This window comes from Coregonus clupeaformis, chromosome 17 (genome assembly GCF_020615455.1).
Source record: "Coregonus clupeaformis isolate EN_2021a chromosome 17, ASM2061545v1, whole genome shotgun sequence".
Taxonomy (NCBI): Eukaryota; Metazoa; Chordata; class Actinopteri; order Salmoniformes; family Salmonidae; genus Coregonus; species Coregonus clupeaformis.
This window is the reverse complement of record NC_059208.1, coordinates 56,275,494-56,294,380: the sequence shown is the minus strand read 5'-3', so window position 1 is coordinate 56,294,380 and position 18,887 is coordinate 56,275,494. Positions and strand designations below refer to the sequence as shown.

The 18,887-nt window shown below is 45.4% G+C and overlaps 1 protein-coding gene across 2 annotated transcripts in view; it reads right to left on the bottom strand.

Annotated features, from left to right (window-relative positions):
- The window catches only part of LOC121586778 (focal adhesion kinase 1-like), a 189,382-nt gene that overhangs the window by 123,593 nt on the left and 46,902 nt on the right, over positions 1 to 18,887 (bottom strand). For both annotated transcript variants that reach the window (XM_045226442.1, XM_045226436.1), the window contains exon 2: positions 12,300 to 12,326. Coding sequence is in view for 1 of the 2 variants with exons in the window: in XM_045226436.1 (XP_045082371.1) it covers positions 12,300 to 12,326 (27 nt within the window). In the remaining variant the exon portion in view is untranslated. The remainder of the gene's footprint in view (positions 1 to 12,299; positions 12,327 to 18,887) is intronic.

Sequence of the window (18,887 nt, the reverse complement as noted above, 5' to 3'; positions counted from 1 at the left end):
TGCTTTGGCAATGTTAACATACGTTTCCCATGCCAATAAAGCCCTTAAATTGAAATTGAATTGAGAGAGAGAGAGAGAGGGAGAGAGAGAGAGAGAGAGAGAAGACCACAGTGTCAACAATTATCCAGTGAGACAAAAGCCCCTATTTTTATCTCTGGAGACAAACAGTATGAAAGATTAAAGCAGGAACCGAGACAATGAGCTCCCCATGAAATCTCTAATCATATCAACTGCAGGAGGCAAGAAATAAGGCCAAATATTATGAAATATTATTAAAGTCAAAGAGAAGTCTGTATGGCGATACATGCATGTGAAGGGGGCGGTTTTGCTATGTGGGATCCAGTTTGCGACCCAAATGGCACCCTACTCAATACATAGTGCACTACTTTTTACCAGTAGTCCTATTGTTCGGTAGTGCACTATATAGGGAATAGGGTGACATTTGGAATGCATCCCCAGACATCTGAGAGAAGCTTTCATCTAGTCTTCCACACACAGGATGGATACTGGATTGTTTGATCACCCCCAGAACAGGACATGATTAACCCCGCGGCTCATTTTAGAAGTTTCTACAGAACAGATCCATAATGGTGGAGCCGCTGCCGCAGTTTCCTGTGCCCCACACTGCTTCCAGTTACAGGCCAGGGCAACTAGGCAGCTACTTTGGCAGTTATTATTGGAAACAGTAGAGGTTTCATCAAACAGATTGGACAATAGAAAAGTACAGACAGAAAAACACTAGGAGAAACTCAACACAAACTGCCCTCAGTCTAGGATAGGCTGCAGGGTAAGAAGTCCACTGATATTCTGAATCAGAGCCTGTATTCATAAAACATCTCAGAGGAGGGACAGAGAGAGTAAGAGAGGGAGAGAGTAGGAGACAGAGAGAGAGAGTAGAAAGAGAGAGAGAGAGTAGACAGAGAGAGGGAGAAGACAGAGAGAGAGAGTAGAAAGAGAGAGAGAGAGTAGACAGAGAGAGAGAGAAGACAGAGAGAGAGAGTAGAAAGAGAGAGAGAGTAGACAGAGAAAGTTGAGCGAGAGAGAGAGAGAGAGAGAGTAGGAGACAGAGGGAGAGAGTAGACACAGAGAGAGAGAGAGAGAGTAGGAGACAGAGAGAGAGAGTAGACACAGAGAGAGAGAGAGAGAGTAGGAGACAGAGAGAGAGTAGACAGAGAAAGTTGAGTGAGAGAGAGAGAGTAGACGGAATGAGAGAGAGAGTAGACAGAGTAGAGAGTAAGAGAGCGTAGAGTAGAGAGAGTAGACAGAGAGTAGAGAGAGTAAGAGAGAGTAGAGTAGAGAGAGTAGAGAGAGTAGAGAGTAGAGAGAGAGAGAGTAGAGAGAGTAGAGAGTAGAGAGAGAGAGAGAGTAGAGAGAGAAGAGAGAGTAGAGAGAGAGAGAGAGAGAGAGAGAGAGAGAGAGAGCAGGGGAGGAGGAAACAAGGGGATGGGTAGTAGTGGAAGTTAGGAGGCAGTAGCAGTGGTACTGGTACCTGGAGCCCAGCACATGGGAAAGGGGCTGCAGCCGGGTCTGGTCTCCATGGGAGCTGGTCCCCCTGCTCTCTCTCTCCCGGGCCCCACGGCCAGCCAACACCCAGAGTTCTCACAGAAACGCATAGAGGCCAGGGCTTCCACCTTCCCCTGCACCACACTAACCACCCCACTGACCAACCCACCAACCAACCAACCAACCACCCCACTGACCAACCAACCAACCACCCAGCCAGCACACATCTACTCCACACTGCCCCTAATCCCCTTCACCTAGGGCCAAGTCCGATCCACACGGCCCCAGTTCAGTCCACCCTCTCCCCCAGTCTACTCCACCACTCAAGCCCTGGTCCAGAGCCAGCACTAGGATCTGGAAGGGGGAAGGAGCTCAGAGAGAGAAACACATCCAGGACATCCAGAGAGAGGGAGTCCCAGTCAAGCGCTGGCCCAGTTTAAGGACTGAAATGGGGACAGGAGGATCAAGGTGGAGATGGATCAACAATGTGTAGTTAAGAAGTTCCCCATCCACTCCACTGTGAATATACAGGTTCCTAGGTTGTTTTACTGCTTCTGTTCGTCTGTCTGGCTTACTAAGCCTCCTGCTGTGAGCCGGAATACTAATCCTGCCCCCGGCACCCGCCTGCCCTGCAACCAACACAGGAGAGGAGAAAAGGAGAGCCGAGGCAGAAAAGGATTCCACAACAACACAAGTCACTGCATCAACTTTGTATCCATACCGACGCAAGAGGCCATTAATATGCTAATCTGAGCCTGGCTTGGTTCTATCCAATCCTCTAGCCCTCTGCTGTTTACTGAGCTGCCCCCCCCCAACACTGACCCTGGGTCATCTCTACCACCACACCACAGCAGCTACCACCAGAGGAGGCCCTGTGTGTGTGTGTGTGTGTGCCAAGATACCCATCCTCCGCTGCACACACTCCTCCACACACACCCCACTCCTCCACACACCCCACTCCTCTTCTTTCCCCCTCTTCTTGTCAGATCCAATAGCAGAGATAGGGTCAAGATAGAGGAGAGGAGTGGAGTGGAGTGGAGTGGAGTGGAGTGGAGAGAGGAAGAGGAGAGGAGAAGAGAGAGGAGGGAGAGGAGGAGGAGAGGGAGAGGAGAGGAGAGGAGAGGGAGGAGAGGAGAGGAGAGAGAGGAGAGGAGAGGAGAGAGGAGAGGGAGAGGGAGAGGAGGAGAGGAGGGGAGATGGAGGAGAGGAGAAGGAGATGGAGGAGAGGAAAGGAGATAGAGGAGAGGAGAGGAGGAGAGGAGATGGAGGTTTTGTTTTGTGTTTCTCCTCCAGGTAAAGTCAATCCACAGAGGAGAAAGGAGGAAATTCTGAAAGGTTTACTATCACCAACACTCCCTTTTAGGGTTATGCAAACACAGGGAAACAAGTTTGCGTTAGTTAGTTAGTTAGTTAGCTAGTTTGTGTGTGTGAGATGAGTGAACAATAGTTACGCTTCTCTCTGTCTTCCCAGAGAGCTGCACTGACTGACCTTGAATACCTAAACACCGGTACAGATCTAGGAAAATGTCAAACTGACACCAGATCAGCGTCTACAGTAGGGGCAACTTCACACTACACCTACTCTGAGCGGTCAGCCATGACACCAGTACCTCCCTCATACTAGGCCAAGCAGCTTAACTTTAAGACATCACTTGTAGTCTACTTGACAGAGGAAATTGAATTACTGTGTGTGTGTGTGTGTGTGTGTGTGTGTGTGTGTGTGTGTGTGTGTGTGTGTGTGTGTGTGTATGTGTATGTGTGTGTGTCCATCACATACCTGTTTCCCTGTGTCTCTCTGTGGTCTGCATGAGGAGGAACCACATGCCTGTTTCCCTGTGTCTCTCTGTGGTCTGCATGAGGAGGAACCACATGCCTGTTTCCCTGTGTCTCTCTGTGGTCTGCATGAGGAGGAACCACATGCCTGTTTCCCTGTGTCTCTCTGTGGTCTGCATGAGGAGGAACCACATGCCTGTTTCCCTGTGTCTCTCTGTGGTCTGCATGAGGAGGAACCACATGCCTGTTTCCCTGTGTCTCTCTGTGGTCTGCATGAGGAGGAACCACATGCCTGTTTCCCTGTGTCTCTCTGTGGTCTGCATGAGGAGGAACCACATGCCTGTTTCCCTGTGGTCTACATGAGGAGGAACCACATGCCTGTTTCCCTGTGTCTCTCTGTGGTCTGCATGAGGAGGAACCACATGCCTGTTTCCCTGTGTCTCTCTGTGGTCTGCATGAGGAGGAACCACATGCCTGTTTCCCTGTGTCTCTCTGTGGTCTGCATGAGGAGGAACCACATGCCTGTTTCCCTGTGTCTCTCTGTGGTCTGCATGAGGAGGAACCACATGCCTGTTTCCCTGTGTCTCTCTGTGGTCTGCATGAGGAGGAACCACATGCCTGTTTCCCTGTGTCTCTCTGTGGTCTGCATGAGGAGGAACCACATGCCTGTTTCCCTGTGTCTCTCTGTGGTCTGCATGAGGAGGAACCACATGCCTGTTTCCCTGTGTCTCTCTGTGGTCTGCATGAGGAGGAACCACATGCAGCAGAAGGAGATCAGGCAGCATGAAGCCAATCATGGATTTATCACCAGGGATCTCCCTCTCTCTCCCCATCTCTCACACAACCTTTACACCTGACAAGTCACTCAAAGATGTAGAGAAAGAAAGAAAAAGGAGAAAGAGGGAGGGGGGTGGGAGAGAGAGAGAGAGGGAGGGGGGAGGGAGAGAGAGAGAGAGGAGGTAGAGAGAGATGGAAGGTAGCGAGAGAGAGGGAGAAAGATAGAGGGGAGGGAGAGAGAGAAGGTGGAGAGAGAGAGAGCGAGATGGAGGGAGAGAGAGAGACAGAGAGGAGGAAGAGAGGAGGAAGAGAAACAAAGAGGGGAGGTAGAGAGAGAGAGAGAGAGAGAGAGAGAGAGAGAGAGAGAGGAGGTAGAGAGAGATGAAGGTAGCGAGAGAGGAGGTAGCGAGAGAGGAGGTAGAGAGAGATGAAGGTAGCGAGAGAGAGAGAGAGAGAGAGCGATGGAGAAAAGCATCAGCACGAAACATACATCAGTCCCTGACCAAAGCATTAAGACCTTAGAGATGATCTGAGACCACCGGCAATCTGCACAGAGGAAATACCACCATGATTGCATTTTCAAATTCTTAAACCCCGATGTAGTTAATTACTAAAGTGAGAAGGCTGGGTCTGGGACATGGAATAGGCTCCATGACATTGGGACTGCGTCTGAAACTTCACCTTATTCCCTATTAACGACGGGGACGGGGACGGGGGGGGGGAATTGATACAGTTACATATCGGGATATTATTATTTTTGACGATAGAAGGAAACATACTGGAGTTTTTGGTGATTCGAATCGACAATATTGCAATATTATTTTTGCGCTGGTTTGCTGTACCTGCACCAAAAGGCCAGTACTGTTCCTTCAAAGTGTTTTCAGCAACATGCTTCCAAAACTCATCTTCTCACGTCTCTCTCTTGTCCCACTGCTGTAGACATATGGTGAGCAATATGTCTGGAACATCGAATCGCAATAAAATCACAGCATCGAATCACAATACATATATAATCATGAGAATCACAATACATATAGAATCATGAGAATCACAATACATATATAATCATGAGAATCACAATACATATAGAATCATGAGAATCACAATACATATAGAATCATGCGAATCACAATACATATCATAAGGGCACCTAAGTATCGTGATATCATATCGTGAGGTCCTTGGCAATCCCCTCCCCTAATCCCTATATAGTACACTAATAAGTAGTGCATAGAGACTAGGGTACCCATTTAGGACAAACCCTAGGATTTCCATATCCAGCAGGCTAGCCAGACACTTTGGTCGCAGTCCTTCAGAATAACACTAAACATCTTGACTGGTCATGGTCGGTACTAACATAGCAATGATTCCAATGAAGGTGGTTCACCGCAAGTTTGATCCATGGATAATATTATAGCCATATAGACAGTGAAGAAAAAGAAAAAAAACTTATTCCCTATGTCGTAGACTACTTTTGACCATATCCCATAAGGCCCTGTTCAAAAGTAGTGCGCTACAAGGGAAATAGGGTGCCATTTGAGAGTCAACCTGTGTTTTCATGTAAACTAGCCTCTGTGGCGGAGTTTATTTTGAAGGCAGAGATTTATGCTGTCGTTTGTTTAATCATTGTCTTCTTAATGAGGAGGAGGAGAGACGCCCTGGCTGGCTGCTGCATCTACAATAGGTATTCATTTGGACTTGGGCAGCGTTCCAAAAGGCACCCTATAATCTACACAGTGCACTACTTTTGACCAGTAGTGTACTATATAGGGAATAGGGCGCCATTTGGAACACACACCGGAGCAGGGGAACCGAGGGGGGACAAGAGCCCCAGAAACAGCTGTGGCAGACAGGCAGAGGGGGTATGACTGCACCCCATGGAGAAGGAGATGTGCTCTTCCTGTTCAGCTATTCAGAGGGTCACATCCGGCCCACTGTTCCCAAACACAAAAGCCTCTCACCATCCCCTCCTCCTTGATTCCCATAGCAGGAGCCCAGACTGGGACACGTGTTACCGATCCACACAGACACCAGATTGGAAGCATTGGGTGAGCAGTAGGCATATGCAACCATGCACACACACACACAGAGACACACACAGAAACAAACAAACAAACAAACAAACAAACACACAGAGAGAGAGAACGAGAGAGCCCATAGTTATGGAGGTTGTGTGTGGCATACTTTATTGTTTACAAGCTACTGTAGCTTAGGGTTGGGTGGTATCCACATTTTCATACCGTTCATGTACCATACCGGGGTATACGGTACTACCGGGGTATACGGTACTACCGGCCGTGCACACAAGGGGCGCTATTTCTTTCCAAATGTAAAAAATAAATAAATACATATTTATTATTAGACGTACAAAACAAATTTAGGCAGCAGGGATCTTGACCCTGCTGTAACCAAGAAGCTTGATCTTGCAAGCTAGTCACATAGCTAGCAAGTTAGCAAACCGAATGCATTGCTGGAGCCCTGAGGTGAAGATCATTTTATTCAGCACATCTTAGATAGTTAACTTATAGTTATAATCAGTGGCGTAGTACGACTCCTGTAACCCAGCCCATAGGAAACATAGAAACAGGGATTATTCATGATTTACTTGCCTTTAATGTAACAAGTCATTTCCATAACAACACCATTCAATTGTTTGAACCTCTAATTAGGATTACCCTGGTGATGATTGTAATTTATCTACCTTGCTAAAGAGGGCTTGAGCCATATACATCAGTGCAGTCAGTGACCACCTCATTTGGTCTAACCATCAGAAGGCCTGGGATGTGGAGAGACGGAGGGTTATTTAGTCTAACCATCAGAAGGCCTGGGATGTGGAGAGACGGAGGGTTATTTAGTCTAACCATCAGAAGGCCTGGGATGTGGAGAGACGGAGGGTTATTTAGTCTAACCATCAGAAGGCCTGGGATGTGGAGAGACGGAGGGTTATTTAGTCTAACCATCAGAAGGCCTGGGATGTGGAGAGACGGAGGGTTATTTAGTCTAACCATCAGAAGGCCTGGGATGTGGAGAGACGGAGGGTTATTTGGTCTAACCATCAGAAGGCCTGGGATGTAGAGAGACGGAGGGTTATTTGGTCTAACCATCAGAAGGCCTGGGATGTGGAGAGACGGAGGGTTATTTAGTCTAACCATCAGAAGGCCTGGGATGTGGAGAGACGGAGGGTTATTTAGTCTAACCATCAGAAGGCCTGGGATGTAGGGAGACGGAGGGTTATTTAGTCTAACCATCAGAAGGCCTGGGATGTGGAGAGACGGAGGGTTATTTAGTCTAACCATCAGAAGGCCTGGGATGTGGAGAGACGGAGGGTTATTTAGTCTAACCATCAGAAGGCCTGGGATGTAGGGAGACGGAGGGTTATTTAGTCTAACCATCAGAAGGCCTGGGATGTGGAGAGACGGAGGGTTATTTAGTCTAACCATCAGAAGGCCTGGGATGTGGAGAGACGGAGGGTTATTTAGTCTAACCATCAGAAGGCCTGGGATGTGGAGAGACGGAGGGTTATTTAGTCTAACCATCAGAAGGCCTGGGATGTGGAGAGACGGAGGGTTATTTAGTCTAACCATCAGAAGGCCTGGGATGTGGAGAGACGGAGGGTTATTTAGTCTAACCATCAGAAGGCCTGGGATGTGGAGAGACGGAGGGTTATTTAGTCTAACCATCAGAAGGCCTGGGATGTGGAGAGACGGAGGGTTATTTAGTCTAACCATCAGAAGGCCTGGGATGTGGAGAGACGGAGGGTTATTTAGTCTAACCATCAGAAGGCCTGGGATGTGGAGAGACGGAGGGTTATTTAGTCTAACCATCAGAAGGCCTGGGATGTAGGGAGACGGAGGGTTATTTAGTCTAACCATCAGAAGGCCTGGGATGTGGAGAGACGGAGGGTTATTTGGTCTAACCATCAGAAGGCCTGGGATGTGGAGAGACGGAGGGTTATTTAGTCTAACCATCAGAAGGCCTGGGATGTGGAGAGACGGAGGGTTATTTAGTCTAACCATCAGAAGGCCTGGGATGTAGGGAGACGGAGGGTTATTTAGTCTAACCATCAGAAGGCCTGGGATGTGGAGAGACGGAGCGTACAGCATGTGCGCCCCAAATGGCACCTTTTTCCTACATAGTGCACTATTTTTGACCAGAACCCTAGGGTAGAGGATCCACGGGTCCAGGTGGACATGATAGACCCGACACCAACCCCATTCAGGTTTGGGTCTGAAATTCTAACTTGTCCCTCAGGTCCGGGTGGGGTCATGTTTGATTATCATTTGGTCTCGGATCTATGTAACTACAGCTGATAGACCTGACTGGATCTGAATAGACCCGACCACAGCTCTGCATAGCCTATATTTATTTTACGCTAATAAAGTGAATTGATTGACTTTATAGAAGGCCTAGCCAACATATACAGACATATTCGTTAAGCAGAAGAGCAACTTGGCTGATCAAATATTTTTGGGACCACTCGGGTCTGGTCAATCGGGTACCCTAACTTCTTGATCTAGGTCCATTCGGGTTTGGGTCTCATTGTTCTTGCGTCACCCTTTTTCTTATTTGTCCTTCTTTTTTTCCCTTAAAAAAAAACAAACACTGTTTCCATTCGGGTCGGGGGTTGTTGTGAATTAAGTATTTACTCTGACTTTGATGATCCCCAAAAAATCTGCAGCTCTAAATATCAATAAATATCAATATGCCAAAATGGCTTCCAGATGCTGCAGTTCATTGAGAGGGAATATTAAAGAGTCCAATGCAAACTCGGCACTATAGCTACCAGTTAGGGGAAAAATATGTTTTGAAACTGACTGAGATGGAGAGGTGCTACCTGAAGAAGTCCCATAAGAAACAATAATTTTGGTTTTATGTTGCAAAATGTTTCGCTACGGTGTGCCCTACTGAATATAGCCCAGGTGTCTGTATCGTCAAGCGGTACATATTTTCCCTCTAGTCAGTGGAGGTGGGCAGTTGACTGCTGCTCTCTCTCCCGCTCTATTGTCATGCATTTATTTAGGCCTACATTCTCCATTATCCCTACAGGGGGACACAAAATGGACGTGTGCGCGCGCGACTGTGTGTCCGTACATGACTGTGAGTAGAAGCAGCAGAGAATTGTCCTTGAGGAGATATTAAGTGTAGAATGATGTGATAAAATATCGAGCGACATAAATTCACATTAAATGTTATGCCGATATAAAATAATGTCAGGTTTATGGTCGTGGCTGAGGATAAGGGGCCCAGGTAAGCATATAAATCATGTTGAAGCCATAAAATAATCAAATCACCATTCACCTCAATGGCTTTAAACACTATTATATCTGCCCAGCGGGTATACAGTTCATCCAAGTCCTCTCCCTCACGGTCTGAGCTTAAAGGGATAGTTTACTCAAAACTATATTTTAGTATTTGGTTCATTAGTCCACTGTTAATATACAGTAATCCCCCAAAAACATGCATGTCAGCAGTCAGGTTTTCAAGATAGCGCAGTTTTGAATGAACTACCCCTTTAAGAACAGCCCAGTATCTCCACAGTGAAAATAATGGAAAATATAGTTTGATGCCGCACTCTCTCTCTTTACAATCTACTGTATAAATCAAAAGGACTGAGAGGATTCAGAGACGGCAGTGAGCTGCAGAGAAACCCTGAGCTAACAATAGCTCAGTAGGAGGAAACATGGGGAGAATACGATGTTAAATAGTGTGGGTGCTACCTAGATGTTAGATACTGCAGCGCTAGACAATGCTCACCAGCTCTTCACCGACTACAGCAAGGTCCATTATCTCCCTCAAATAGGCATGTGTTGTCTAGTGAATGACTCAAACGCGCACACACAGAAATGTAATTTGGGTTTCGTCATTCCGCTGTTGTAAAGTCGTGTTCCCAGTGACCATCATCCACCGGACACACACTCTCTCCTTCAGCCTTCTAACCCTTTCCTATGTAATCTGAGGAAATAGGATTTTTACACTCTGAACACTGACACCCTCAGTGGAGGGGATTCATAATGTTATTATTATTATTATTATTATTATTATATTATGAGTACACTTTGAGCATGGAAGAGAAGCCTAAATCCTCTTAGGAGTAGGTGGTTGTGCCCTTCATATGAGTTGATGTTGGTAAATTACATTCAGATGACTGATTTATGTAGGAGCCTTCTATTCATCTGAAGAGCACAACTATGAATCAAACCTGCCTTTAAGGATAATCTGGCAGAAGCGAATAAGAGAACTTCACAGCATATAACATCTCTTGTAGTTCACAGCATATAACATCTCTTGTAGTTCGCAGCATACAGTGGGGGGAAAAAAGTATTTAGTCAGCCACCAATTGTGCAAGTTCTCCCACTTAAAAAGATGAGAGAGGCCTGTAATTTTCATCATAGGTACACGTCAACTATGACAGACAAAATGAGGAAAAAAAATCCAGAAAATCACATTGTAGGATTTTTAATGAATTTATTTGCAAATTATGGTGGAAAATAAGTATTTGGTCAATAACAAAAGTTTCTCAATACTTTGTTATATACCCTTTGTTGGCAATGACACAGGTCAAACGTTTTCTGTAAGTCTTCACAAGGTTTTCACACACTGTTGCTGGTATTTTGGCCCATTCCTCCATGCAGATCTCATCTAGAGCAGTGATGTTTTGGGGCTGTCGCTGGGCAACACAGACTTTCAACTCCCTCCAAAGATTTTCTATTGGGTTGAGATCTGGAGACTGGCTAGGCCACTCCAGGACCTTGAAATGCTTCTTACGAAGCCACTCCTTCGTGCCCGGGCGGTGTGTTTGGGATCATTGTCATGCTGAAAGACCCAGCCACGTTTCATCTTCAATGCCCTTGCTGATGGAAGGAGGTTTTCACTCAAAATCTCACGATACATGGCCCCATTCATTCTTTCCTTTACACGGATCAGTCGTCCTGGTCCCTTTGCAGAAAAACAGCCCCAAAGCATGATGTTTCCACCCCCATGCTTCACAGTAGGTATGGTGTTCTTTGGATGCAACTCAGCATTCTTTGTCCTCCAAACACGACGAGTTGAGTTTTTACCAAAAAGTTATATTTTGGTTTCATCTGACCATATGACATTCTCCCAATCCTCTTCTGGATCATCCAAATGCACTCTAGCAAACTTCAGACGGGCCTGGACATGTACTGGCTTAAGCAGGGGGACATGTCTGGCACTGCAGGATTTGAGTCCCTGGCGGCGTAGTGTGTTACTGATGGTAGGCTTTGTTACTTTGGTCCCAGCTCTCTGCAGGTCATTCACTAGGTCCCCCCGTGTGGTTCTGGGATTTTTGCTCACCGTTCTTGTGATCATTTTGACCCCACGGGGTGAGATCTTGCGTGGAGCCCCAGATCGAGGGAGATTATCAGTGGTCTTGTATGTCTTCCATTTCCTAATAATTGCTCTCACAGTTGATTTCTTCAAACCAAGCTGCTTACCTATTGCAGATTCAGTCTTCCCAGCCTGGTGCAGGTCTACAATTTTGTTTCTGGTGTCCTTTGACAGCTCTTTGGTCTTGGCCATAGTGGAGTTTGGAGTGTGACTGTTTGAGGTTGTGGACAGGTGTCTTTTATACTGATAACAAGTTCAAACAGGTGCCATTAATACAGGTAACGAGTGGAGGACAGAGGAGCCTCTTAAAGAAGAACTTACAGGTCTGTGAGAGCCAGAAATCTTGCTTGTTTGTAGGTGACCAAATACTTATTTTCCACCATAATTTGCAAATAAATTCATTAAAAATCCTACAATGTGATTTTCTGGATTTTTTCTCTCTCAATTTGTCTGTCATAGTTGACGTGTACCTATGATGAAAATTACAGACCTCTCTCATCTTTTTAAGTGGGAGAACTTGCACAATTGGTGGCTGACTAAATACTTTTCCCCCCCACTGTATAACATCTCTTGTAGTTCGCAGCATATAACATCTCGTAGTTCACAGCATTTAACATCTCGTAGTTCACAGCATATAACATCTCGTAGTTCACAGCATATAACATATCTTGTAGTTCACAGCATATAACATCTCTTGTAGTTCACAGCATATAACATCTCTTGTAGTTCACAGCATATGAGATTACTTGTAGTTCACATCATATGCGATTACTTGTAGTTCACAGCACATAACATCTCTTGTAGTTCACAGCATATAACATCTCTTGTAGTTCACAGCATCTAACATCTCTTGTAGTTCACAGCATATGAGATCAATTGTATTTCTGAAAGACACTCACCTGTGTAGTAGGAAATCCTTGAAATATCTGCAAGAGAAAGAGAGACAAAAAGGAGGGGAGTTGGTTTTGATCTGTTGTTGATCTGTCACTTCAGCACACTGGGCTCAGTGGAGACGAAGAAGAAGCATTGGGTTTACTGGGTCAATGATAATCCCAGAGGGCAGCCTGGCCCGGAGGCTCCATCCCAACCCAGTCCATGGTCACACAGTGCCCCCTAGCTGCCTGGGGACTGAAGCTCTGTGTCTGTGTCCCAAATGGCAGCCTATTCCCAAGTAGGGCACTACCTTTGACCCATAGGGGCCAGGGCTGGCACAGAGGGGGACCCCTATGATGACACCATAATCTGTCAGTGTCACAGTTCACAGTAAACCGGATGGCAGGGTAACATCCAGAAGGACAATTAAGTCCCCTGGAGTTGGGTTTCAGAGAGCTAAGTGGTACTTTGGCCACAAACAGACAGGATGGACGGACGGACAGACGGATGTAGTTTCAGTCTCTCGGGTTTGGCCATAGACAGACAGGATGGACGGACGGACGGATGTAGTTTCAGTCTCTCGGGTTTGGCCATAGACAGACAGGATGGACGGACGGACGGACAGACGGATGTAGTTTCAGTCTCTCGGGTTTGGCCATAGACAGACAGGATGGACGACGGACGGACAGACGGATGTAGTTTCAGTCTCTCGGGTTTGGCCATAGACAGACAGGATGGACGACGGACGGACAGACGGATGTGGTTTCAGTCTCTCTGGTTTCAGAACAAGTTTAATCAATTGTCAAGAGTACAGCCAGAATACGATGAGAATAATGAGTCATAAGATAGGCAATGCACTGTGTGTGTTTATGTGTGTTTGTGTGTGTTTGTTTATGTGTGTTTGTGTGTGTGTTTATGTGTGTTTATGTGTTTGTGTGTTTATGTGTGTTTGTGTGTGTGTGTGTTTATGTGTTTATGTGTGTTTATGTGTGTTTGTGTGTGTGTGTCGGTTTCATGCAAGCAGAGCATTATCACATCATCTAGTCTTACAGTACATATCAGTACTTCTATCATAGCTAACCTACTAGGGTTGGGCCGATATATTATTACATCTAATATCGTGTGACAATATATTGTGGTGCGCAAGACTATACTCTATTTGAACTTCACAAATTAAAACTGTGCAGTTTCATCAGTTAGGCTGTATTAATATGCTGAAAATGAAGTCTAAATGAATGAAGCAAGCCTTGTTTTTTCACCACACTAAGATTATTTAAGGAGAATGTGACTATAATAACGTAAATAAGCAAAACAATGCGCAGTTGGAATGATCTAGTCATTAACGGATTAAAACGACTATATCGGATATCTCAATATTTGAAGTAGCATATTGTAGAAGAGGTCTCCCCAAATATCGCCTAACCCTAATCAATATTATCCATTTACCTATTAGATACACAAATCATCACACAGCCAGTGTAGAGAGGCTCATATGGAATATCAACACAGTCAATGAAGTTGAAATAGATTGAACCTGACAGGTACAAACTGCAGGTGGGGATGTAGGCTAAGGCAACCCAACTGAAGTGTCAACAAGAATCAATATTGAGGTGAAATCTGCTCTGCTTGTAATTAGGTCAAGCTCATTTCAGCACCTCGACTAGAGCACAATCATCATTTATACCGTATGTCGATTCCAAAGGGACTATAGCCAAACACATAACAAACAACAATGTTAGGGCATTTGAGCAGCACAGGCACAAACATCCATATGACACCACAACTGCAGTGAAGAACGAGAAGACACGTTGCACAAAGAGAGTTGAGTGTAAGCCTTCAGAACACACGTTGCACAAAGAGAGTTGAGTGTAAGCCTTCAGAACACACGTTGCACAAAGAGAGTTGAGTGTAAGCCGAATGGTGTGGTCTCAGTAATGATGGGTCAGTGGTATAAATGGTTTTGAAGAACAATATGGGATTTAATGAGAGTGGAGATGTGGCAGAGAGAGAGAGAGAGAGAGAGAGAGAGAGAGAGAGAGAGAGAGAGAGAGAGAGAGAGAGAGAGAGAGAGAGAGAGAGAGAGAGAGAGAGAGAGAGAGAGAGAGAGAGAGAGAGAGAGAGAGAGAGAGAGAGAGAGAGAGAGAGAGAGAGAGAGAGAGAGAGAGAGAGAGAGAGAGAGAGAGAGAGAGAGAGAGAGAGAGAGAGAGAGAGAGAGAGAGAGAGAGAGAGAGAGAGAGAGAGAGAGAGAGAGAGAGAGAGAGAGAGAGAGAGAGAGAGAGAGAGGCGAGAGAGAGAGGAGGGCGAGAGAAAAAAGCGAGAGAGAAAGAGAGGAGAGAAGAGAGAGAGAGAGAGAGAGAGAGAGAGAGTGACTCAGTGGCCTCTTCAACACCTCTCACTCTCCCCTGGCTTTTCAGACTGTCTTGAAAGCAGGCATCTCTTCCACATCACAGTGGCCGTGTCCCAAATGGCATCTTATTCCCTAATATATAGTGCACTACTTTTGACCAAAGCCTTGATCAAAAGTAGTGCACTATGTAGGGAATAGGGTGCCATTTAATGAGAGCAGAGTCCAATAAGACCATAGAACACAGATGGACACCACCAGCCATACAACTCAACAACACAGTAATCAAGACGCTACAGAACAATTATCAACAATGACAAGCATCCCATATCATCCTTTTGCAGTTGGTTTCATTTCAAGATTGGTCCTATGATCCATCATTTGAACATTATTACATTGACTTGAGATGTGTAGGAGGTGTAGGTCTCTCAGCCTGTAACCAGATCAACCGGGGATATATTACTTGTAAGGGTGTCGGTCTATAGTCGTATTAATTCGATTTCTGAAGAGCTTGAGGCCCTGAATGAACCATATGCCCCCTCTAAAGAGTCTGTACTTATTAAGTTATGAGTGTAGGGTTGGTAAAGAAAACCTAAGTCCCTTAATAATCCATATATCCAAGCGCCAGTTGATTAAATCACCATGTGAAAAGGCAGGGTGAGACGTCTGGATTGACTGTCCGTCCAGGGTTTAATGGATTAGACTGGCTAACTGGCTGTCTCTGTGCGTCTGTCCATTCGTCCAGTGTCTCTTTAATAGACTAGCATCACAAAGGTGCATATGGTCCTTTCTCTGACACTGGATCACCAACTAGATAGGCTAGCAGTAGAGGCTAGTGATGCTAGAACCCAGGCTAGCTTTAATAGGACTAATCACACTTCACTGTGCTAACACTAGCAGTAGAGGCTAGTGATGCTAGAACCCAGGCTAGCTTTAATAGGACTAAGCACACCTCACTGTGCTAACACTAGCAGTAGAGGCTAGTGATGCTAGAAGCCAGGCTAGCTTTAATAGGACTAATCACACCTCACTGTGCTAACACCAGCAGTAGAGGCTAGTGATGCTAGGACCCAGGCTAGCTTTAATAGGACTAATCACACTTTACTGTGCTAACACTAGCAGTAGAGGCTAGTGATGCTAGAAGCCAGGCTAGCTTTAATAGGACTAATCACACCTCACTGTGCTAACACCAGCAGTAGAGGCTAGTGATGCTAGAACCCAGGCTAGCTTTAATAGGACTAATCACACTTTACTGTGCTAACACTAGCAGTAGAGGCTAGCGATGCTAGGAACCAGGCTAGCTTTAATAGGGCTAATCACACCTCACTGCGCTAACGTGCTAATGCTAATACTCTCTCTGCTAAGAACCAGCCCTGACCCGCCTGGCCCATATGTCAGGTTGTCAGGTTGAGGTCTCTTCATTGTGGTCAGTGTAACGTATGGAGGGCCGTATGGGGCCGTGGTGGAGGGCCCCGGTCTGGTCTGTCCCTGCCTGGTAACTGGCACCGGCCCCCACAAAGGGCCCGGTCTGTCTGGCAGGGAGCCCAAACACCTGCTCCTCAAGCTGTCCTCTGGAGGCTCCACACAGACACACAGGGAGAGATATATACGGCCTGGGAGTGCCTAGTGCCTACATCTACAGTGGGGAGAACAAGTATTTGATACACTGCCGATTTTGCAGGTGTTCCTACTTACAAAGCATGTAGAGGTCTGTAATTTTTATCATAGGTACACTTCAACTGTGAGATACGGAATCTAAAACAAAAATCCAGAAAATCACATTGTATGATTTTTAAGTAATTAATTAGCATTTTATTGCATGACATAAGTATTTGATACATCAGAAAAGCAGAACTTAATAGTTGGTACAGAAACCTTTGTTTGCAATTACAGAGATCATACGTTTCCTGTAGGTCTTGACCAGGTTTGCACACACTGCAGCAGGGATTTTCGCCCACTCCTCCATACAGACCTTCTCCAGATCCTTCAGGTTTCGGGGCTGTCGCTGGGCAATACGGACTTTCAGTTCCCTCCAAAGATTTTCTATTGGGTTCAGGTCAGGAGACTGGCTAGGCCACTCCAGGACCTTGAGATGCTTCTTACGGAGCCACTCCTTAGTTGCCCTGGCTGTGTGATTTGGGTCGTTGTCATGCTGGAAGACCCAGCCACGACCCATCTTCAATGCTCTTACTGAGGGAAGGAGGTTGTTGGCCAAGATGTCGTGATACATGGCCCAATCCATCCTCCCCTCAATACGGTGCAGTCGTCCTGTCCCCTTTGCAGAAAAGCATCTCCAAAGAATGATGTTTCCACCTTCATGCTTCACGGTTGGGATGGTGTTCTTTGGGTTGTACTCATCCTTCTTCTTCCTCCAAACACGGCGAGTGGAGTTTAGACCAAAAAGCTATATTTTTGTCTCATCAGACCACATGACCTTCTCCCATTCCTCCTCTGGATCATCCAGATGGTCATTGACAAACTTCAGACGGGCCTGGACATGCGCTGGCTTGAGCAGGGGGACCTTTCGTGCGCTGCAGGATTTTAATCCATGACGGCGTAGTGTGTTACTAATGGTTTTCTTTGAGACTGTGGTCCCAGCTCTCTTCAGGTCATTGACCAGGTCCTGCCGTGTAGTTCTGGGCTGATCCCTCACCTTCCTCATGATCATTGATGCACCACGAGGTGAGATCTTGCATGGAGCCCCAGACCGAGGGTGATTGACCGTCATCTTGAACTTCTTCCATTTTCTAATAATTGCGCCAAAACAGTTGTTGCCTTCTCACCAAGCTGCTTGCCTATTGTCCTGTAGCCCATCCCAGCCTTGTGCAGGTCTGCAATTGTATCCCTGATGTCCTTACACAGCTCTCTGGTCTTGGCCATTGTGGAGAGGTTGGAGTCTGTTTGATTGAGTGTGTGGACAGGTGTCTTTTATACAGGTAACGAGTTCAAACAGGTGCAGTTAATACAGGTAATGAGTGGAGAACAGGAGGGCTTCTTAAAGAAAACTAACAGGTCTGTGAGAGCCGGAATTCTTACTGGTTGGTAGGTGATCAAATACTTATGTCATGCAATAAAATGCTAATTAATTACTTAAAAATCATACAATGTGATTTTCTGGATTTTTGTTTTAGATTCCGTATCTCACAGTTGAAGTGTACCTATGATAAAAATTACAGACCTCTACATGCTTTGTAAGTAGGAAAACCTGCTAAATCGGCAGTGTATCAAATACTTGTTCTCCCCACTGTATCTTATCGCTGGGGAGAGAAAACAAGGCTTTTTCAAACAAGGCTTACTCTCCCGACTACGGTGTATTTTAGCAAGCTCGGCTCTCTTCTCTGCAGTGCATTTTAAAAACCGCTGACAGCTCCGTGTTGACAGGGAGGCAAAAAGCAGTGTTTAAAAGACGCAAGCAGACTGAGTGTGGGGGTGAATGTCGGGTAGGGCACACAAAAACAACAATCACTGCTGTCGAAGATGCCTGCCCTCAAGTTACCTTACTGCCTGGCTTTCATATCCATTTTAAATGATTCAGAATCCTTTCTTTACATATCAACCTCTGGACATTCTGAGAATGGACACAGCATGGGCAGAATGGTAGATAGAGATGGGTGTTTCTATATTATTATTTATTAATATATATTATTACTATAGGCTATTACTATATTATACATATTTATGACTATATTATATATTATATTATTACTATATTACATATATTATATTACATATATATTATATTATTATATACTGTATTTATATTATATTACATTATTATTATATTACTATATAAAGGTATTTAGTCAGCCACCAATTGTGCATGTTCTCCCACTTAAAAAGATGAGAGAGGCCTGTAATTTTCATCATAGGTACACGTCAACTATGACAGACAAATTGAGGAGAAAAAAATCCAGAAAATCACATTGTAGGATTTTTTATGAATTTATTTGCAAATTATGGTGGAAAATAAGTATTTGGTCACCTACAAACAAGCAAGATTTCTGGCTCTCACAGACCTGTAACTTCTTCTTTAAGAGGCTCCTCTGTCCTCCACTCGTTACCTGTATTAATGGCACCTGTTTGAACTTGTTATCAGTATAAAAGACACCTGTCCACAACCTCAAACAGCCACACTCCAAACTCCACTATTGCCAAGACCAAAGAGCTGTCAAAGGACACCAGAAACAAAATTGTAGACCTGCACCAGGCTGGGAAGACTGAATCTGCAATAGGTAAGCAGCTTGGTTTGAAGAAATCAACTGTGGGAGCA